The sequence below is a fragment of the Pristiophorus japonicus genome, chromosome 10 (genome assembly GCF_044704955.1).
Source record: "Pristiophorus japonicus isolate sPriJap1 chromosome 10, sPriJap1.hap1, whole genome shotgun sequence".
In the NCBI taxonomy this organism is placed as follows: Eukaryota; Metazoa; Chordata; class Chondrichthyes; family Pristiophoridae; genus Pristiophorus; species Pristiophorus japonicus.
Genome location: NC_091986.1, coordinates 42,220,383 through 42,226,382, shown reverse-complemented (window position 1 = coordinate 42,226,382; position 6,000 = coordinate 42,220,383). Strand labels below are relative to the sequence as shown.

Genomic DNA, 6,000 nt, shown 5'->3' with positions numbered 1-6,000 from the left:
GGGAGAGGAGAGAGAGGGTGAGGAGGGAGCGAGTGAGGGAGCGAGTGAGGGAGGGAGAGAGAGAGAGGGAGGGAGGGAGGGAGGGAGAGAGAGGGAGAGGAGGGAGGGTAGAGAGGGAGAGGAGGGAGGGTAGAGAGGAGAGGAGAGAGAGAGGGAGAGGAGAGAGAGAGGGAGAGGAGAGGGAGAGGAAGGAGTGAGGGGAGAGAGAGGGAGGGGAGAGAGGGGGGAGGGAGAAGAGGGAGAGGGAGGGGAGAGAGGGAGAGGAGGGAGTGGAGAGAGGGAGAGGAGGAAGAGAGAGAGGAGAGGAGTGGGAGGGGAGAGGAGGGGGGAGAGAGGGAGTGGAGGGAGGGGAGGAAGGGAGAGGAAGGAGGGAGAGAGAGAGGGAGGGGAGAGAGAGAGGGAGGGGAGGGAGGGGAGAGCGGGAGGGGAGAGCGGGAGGGGAGGGAGGGGAGGGGATGGAGAGAGAGAGAGAGAGGGAGGGGAGAGGAGGGAGGAGAGAAGAGGGAGGGGCGAGGAGGGAGGTGGAGGGGGGTGGGGGGAGAGAAGAGGGAGGGGGGAGGAAGGCTGAATGGGAGGGAGGGAGGCGGGGGGAGGGAGCTGAACGGGAGGGAGATCCGAGTCCCGGTCTTCGACCTGTGAGCCCATTCGGCCAGGGCTGGGGTTGGGCCCCTCCCACGCAGCCTCGGGGACCTGGAACTACTGCACATGCGCACACACTCTGGCATGCATGTGCAGAGGTCCCGGCACTGTTTTCAGCGCTGGGACCTAGCTCCGCCCCCGACCCCTTGTGCTGCGCCACGCCGAGAATGAAGACGTCCTGAGGAGCTCGCAGAATCACAAGGTAAGTTTTCGGCACCCTTTTTATTCCAGAAAGTCATCTCACCTTATTGGGATGCGCCGTTTTTCCAGAGGGTAGAAACTTGGACCCAAAGAGAGGGAAAGAAAGATTGGATTGAGAAATACAGAAAAAAAACAAGACAGAAAGGAAAAGTAACCCAAAAATAGTAACATTTAAAGTTGGACATTTTTTATATCTCCCCCAAAAATTCCTAACCTGTAGGGATGAGACTCCATACTTGTAATAGTGAATTTTCCAGTGCCAGAACAGTTAATGGGCAGTCATTAACATTAATCATGTCGTTAAGAGTCGCTTGTAATGACAAGACTCAACTTTCTGTGGTGAGTTGAATGGGCAAATACAGCAAGTTCCTTCAAAGATATTCCGCGAGGCTGACGGCAAGAAGCCGTTTTTGCGGAGCTAACGGGGGACTTGGACAGCAACCTTTGGATATTTTCATTTAATCGCACGCCTGCCCTTTGCCTGAAGTGCTGGGCCATTTACCCAGACATAATGGCCAGCACCGTTAACCTCACCCTTATTTTGACAGCAAATTCTGGCACAATATTGTTCAGCGTTTGTCTTCACCTGACTGGCCTACACTACATTAAGCAAAATCAGAGCTTGCATTTAGATAGCACTTTTTACATTCTCAGGATGTCGTAAAGGATTTTACAGCCAATGGAGTACTTTTGAAGGCCAGTCCCAGTTGTTACATAAGCAGACGTGGCAGCTAATTTGCATAAAGCAAGGTCCCACAAACCAACAAGACTGTTGATCTATTTTTGGTGTTGTGAGATGAATAGTAGCCAGAGCGCTGGGAGAAAACTCTCATCTACTTTGAATAGTGCCATGGGGTCATTGACGTCCACCTGAGCAAGGAGGTGGAATCTTGTCTTGACCATCATATCTGAAAGATAACTTCTCGACAATGCAACACTCCCTCGGGTCTGCACTTCACTGCCAGCCTAAATGATGTGCTAAAGTGTGCGGTGAGGTTTTAATCCACAGCGTTCCAGCTTTGAAGAAAGAGTTCAACCAACTTATCCAAACTAGCCCAAATCAATGGAGAAAGATGGTTTATAGGAACCTTCAGCCCCTCCAGCCTGTTCCTGCCATTCAGTTAGATCATGGCTGATCTGTATCTGAACTCCATCTACCCAGCTTGGTTCCATAACCCTTAATACCCTCAACAAAAATCGATCAATCTCAGTTTTGAAATTTTCAGTTGCCCCCCAGCCTCAACAACTTTTTGGGGGAAGAGAGTTCCAGATTCCCACTACGTTTTGTGTGAAAAAATACTTCCTGACATCACCCCAGAACGGCCTGTCTCTAACTTGATTAAGGTTATACCCCCTTGTTCTGGACTCTTCCCACCACAGGAAATAGTTTCTCTCCATCTACCTTATCGACACCTCATTTAGATCATCCGTTAATCGTCTACACTCAAAGGAATACAACCCTAGTCTCTGTGCATCCTGTCCTCAAAATTTAACCCATTTAGAATTAGTTGGATCAAGTCCCGTGAAGTGGTTATTTTCAACATCAGCAGAAATCAAATACTCGCACCGGCCCCTCAAATAATTTTCACTAAATTATGTTCCCAAATGACCCATCAGAAGTTATTGCTACAGTTGGGTTGGGGATGTTGGGCACCTGAGGACAATTTGCAGAAGAAACAAAATGAACCACAACAAAATCCATTTGAATATAATCTGCTTATTCTTGAATGTTTTTGTAAAATATATATCGAAGAACTCCATTTGGATAATTGATGTAGTGGAAACAATACCACCTTTCCACTTACAATGTAAAAACCTACTCTGTTTGCTTCAGGCATTGCAATCAGAAGTGAATTCATATTTATAACTCCTAACAGTAGCGGTAGCATACTGGTTATGTTACGGGACTAGAGGCCTGGACTAATGAGCCAGAATTCAAATCCCACCACGGCAGCTAGGGAATTTAAATCCAGTTAATATTTGAGTTTTTAGTTGCAATTCAGTTAATTAAATATATCTGGTATAAAAAGCTTAGTATCTGTAATAGTGACCATGAAACTACCAGATTGTCATTAAAAAAACCATCTGGTTCACTACTGCCCTTTAGGGAAGGAAATCTTCTGCCCTTACCCGGTCTGGCCTATATGTGACTTCAGACCCACGGCATTGTGGTTGCTCTTAACTGCCCCAGCAACCCACTCAGTTGTATCCAACTATTCGGAAAATCTTCACCAGAGACTGCAGTGGTTCAAGAAGGGGGCTCACCACCATCTTCTCAAGGGCAATTAGGGATGGACAATAAACGCTGGCCTTGCCAGCGACAATGAATATCTAAACAATTACCAATTCAGTAGTAGATTTCAAATGAGAATTGGATAAATACTTGAAGGAGGAAAAGATTCCAGGGATTTGGGGAAGGAGTGGGGGGCATGGGTCTAATTGGATAGCTCTTTGAAAGAGCCGGCGCAAACTCAATGGGCCGAATAGCCGCCTCCTATGCTGTCCTATTCTATGATTGCGTAACAGTTTCAGGGACGGTTTAGAACCTTTAACATTACTAATGGTATTCTTGCCATCCCCAGCTTGTCACTGAAATTTCAAATATATTAATTAGAGTAGAAATCAGTAATATGCCATTCTTCGGTTTGGAAATGCTGCAAAGATAGGTTAATCAGTTATTTAAAAGCAATATGTTTTCTTATCGAAGTAATAGAACTTTATGTTTTGTACAACTTGGTTATGGGGGAATTTTAAGTTTTCAGTTGCCATTGTCTGGCCATTATTGTATATTATTACCCGGTGAGAATAGTTTGCCCAGTACTGCTTTCCTGAAAGAAGCATACCGATTCTAAAAGGTTCTGTATTACGAAAGATTTCTCTTCAATTGCCCAGAACCACATTTGAAATTGCTCAGTCTGTGGCGGTTGTTGTGCTTTCACTCAGTTTACGCTGGTGTATCTCACAGCCCAGTATTCTGTGGCACGATAGGGTGAGTGTTGCACCAGTAACTTCTCCTCTTGAGTGCCTGAACTCGAGCCAAATGGCTGAGAGACAATGTTGCACGGGGCAGGGAGGTGGAAGGAATCCTACATGTCCTGTATGGCGTCAGAATATGACAATGAATTTTCTCTCTTCAATTAAACCTTAACATTATTATATGGGTTTATGTAACTGTGTCACAAAACTGGATCTTGCCCTGGTTGTGGTTTCTTTAATTGTCCCACTTTGTTTGTAATGATTTTCATCTTGTAGCTCGTAAAAGGGATTCAGGTACACCATGTCTAACTCAAAAAGAACATGCAGGGGGACAGACTGGCGCGGTACACGAGCACACTGTTCTTTCACCTTTGTGACCTAGGCTCAAATCCAACTGGAGTTGGTGCAAAGAAGGCCTACAGCAGTTTGTGAGGGCTCAGGCAGGGACCCACAGTGCCGAACCCTCCCCCAGTTTGGCACCATATTGCCCATCCGAGATATCATAAGAATGAAGGGTGTGGGAAAAGAAAACTATCAGTGTGGAGACATGCGGCTTGGACGATGGGATGTTGAGGGGGAACAGAAGCAGTCTGCTAGCAAGACAAGGTTTTTGTTTCTGCACTAAAAATGTGAATTATATAACGACCCGGATTTTGCAGTCGGGGTGGCAGCGTACTCTCCAAGTTGGCTGTAACATCTGTAATGCGTTGACAGGCATTCCGTTCCACCACCAGAAACCTAATTGCTGGTATCGAGATGGGCTAATCGCCCACTAACTGCCCAGCAATTACACACAGGAAGTTTACAGCTGTTGCAAGCAGGCACAGGGCCAGTTGGCACAGTGTAATACCCGGAATGGAAAAGCATGCGCTTTTTTCTAATTAAGTGACACCCAGGAAAGAAGAAAATACTTGGATTTACATAGCACCTTTCACCGACCACCGGACGTTTCAAGGCGCTTTACAGCCAATTACATACTTTTTGTAGTCACTGCTGCAATGCAGGAAACACGGCAGCCAACTTGCGCACAGCAAGCTCCCACAAACAGATAATGACCAGATAATCTGTTTTAGAGATGCTGATTGAGGGATAAATATTGGCCAGGACATCGGGGATAACTCCCCTGCTCCTCTTCAAAAGAGTGCCATGGGATCTTTTACGTTCAACCTGAGAGAGCAGATGGAGCCTTGGTTTAACGTCTCATCTGAAAGACGGCACTTCCCACAGTGCAACACTCCCTCAGCACTGCCCTGAGAATGTCAGCCGAGATTATGTGCTCAAGTCTCTGGAGTGGAATTTAAGGAAGAGACAGAAAGACTTGCATTTATATAGCCACTTTCATGACCACCGGACACCTCAAAGCACTTTACAGCCAATGAGGTACTTTTGGAGTGTAGTCACCGTTGTAATGTAGGAAACGCGGCGGCCAATTTGCACACCGCGAGCTCCCACAAACAGCAATGTGATAATGACTAGGGAATCGTTTTTTTTTTAGCGATGTTAGTTGAGTAATAAATATCGACCCTGGACACCGGGGATAACTCCCATGTTTTACTCCTCATTTAAAGGGAAGCTAGATAAACACACGAGGGAGAAAGGAATAGAAGGATAGGCTGATTGGGTGAGATGGGGTAGGATGGGAGGAGGCTTGTGTGGAGCATAAACACCAGCATAGACCAGGTGGGCTGAATGGCCTGGTCCCGTGATATAAAATTCGATGTAATAATAGCATTGGAAATTAGGGTTGTCTCATTTTTTGTTTGGGATCTAAGTGATTGTATTGGTTTCTGTAGGTAATCATCGCCGTAAGCCAACTGATAGCAGATGTTGCTGGAATTGGAGGGACAAGATTCCAGCAATCACTGGCTATTATTAACAATTGTGCCAATAGTGACAAAGCGGTAAAGGTGAGCAGCTTATGATTATTTAATTGTTCGATCGATGATCAATTGTTGCCTTTTTGTGTGTGTTCCTGTATTGCTGCCACATTTTCCTTCTGCGGTCGGCACTAACTCTTGCTGTGATCGGTTTCCATGGACACCAAGTGCACTCCAATACCCAGGTCGCCATTCAGTGGGTGTGAGCCAAGACTGGATCTTAGTCCTATCCTGGCCCCGCTGCCCACCCCCTGCACCCATCCCAATACATAGGGTTGGATTTTCGGTTGGAGGCTTTTTCGGTGGG

The 6,000-nt window shown here is 46.6% G+C and overlaps 1 protein-coding gene across 5 annotated transcripts in view; it reads left to right on the top strand.

Moving 5' to 3' along the window:
* Positions 1-6,000, top strand: part of LOC139274972 (dedicator of cytokinesis protein 9-like) — a 455,604-nt gene that overhangs the window by 384,573 nt on the left and 65,031 nt on the right. For all 5 annotated transcript variants that reach the window (XM_070891774.1, XM_070891771.1, XM_070891772.1 and 2 more), the window contains one exon: positions 5,610-5,723. In XM_070891774.1, coding sequence (XP_070747875.1) covers positions 5,610-5,723 — 114 coding nt within the window. The remainder of the gene's footprint in view (positions 1-5,609; positions 5,724-6,000) is intronic.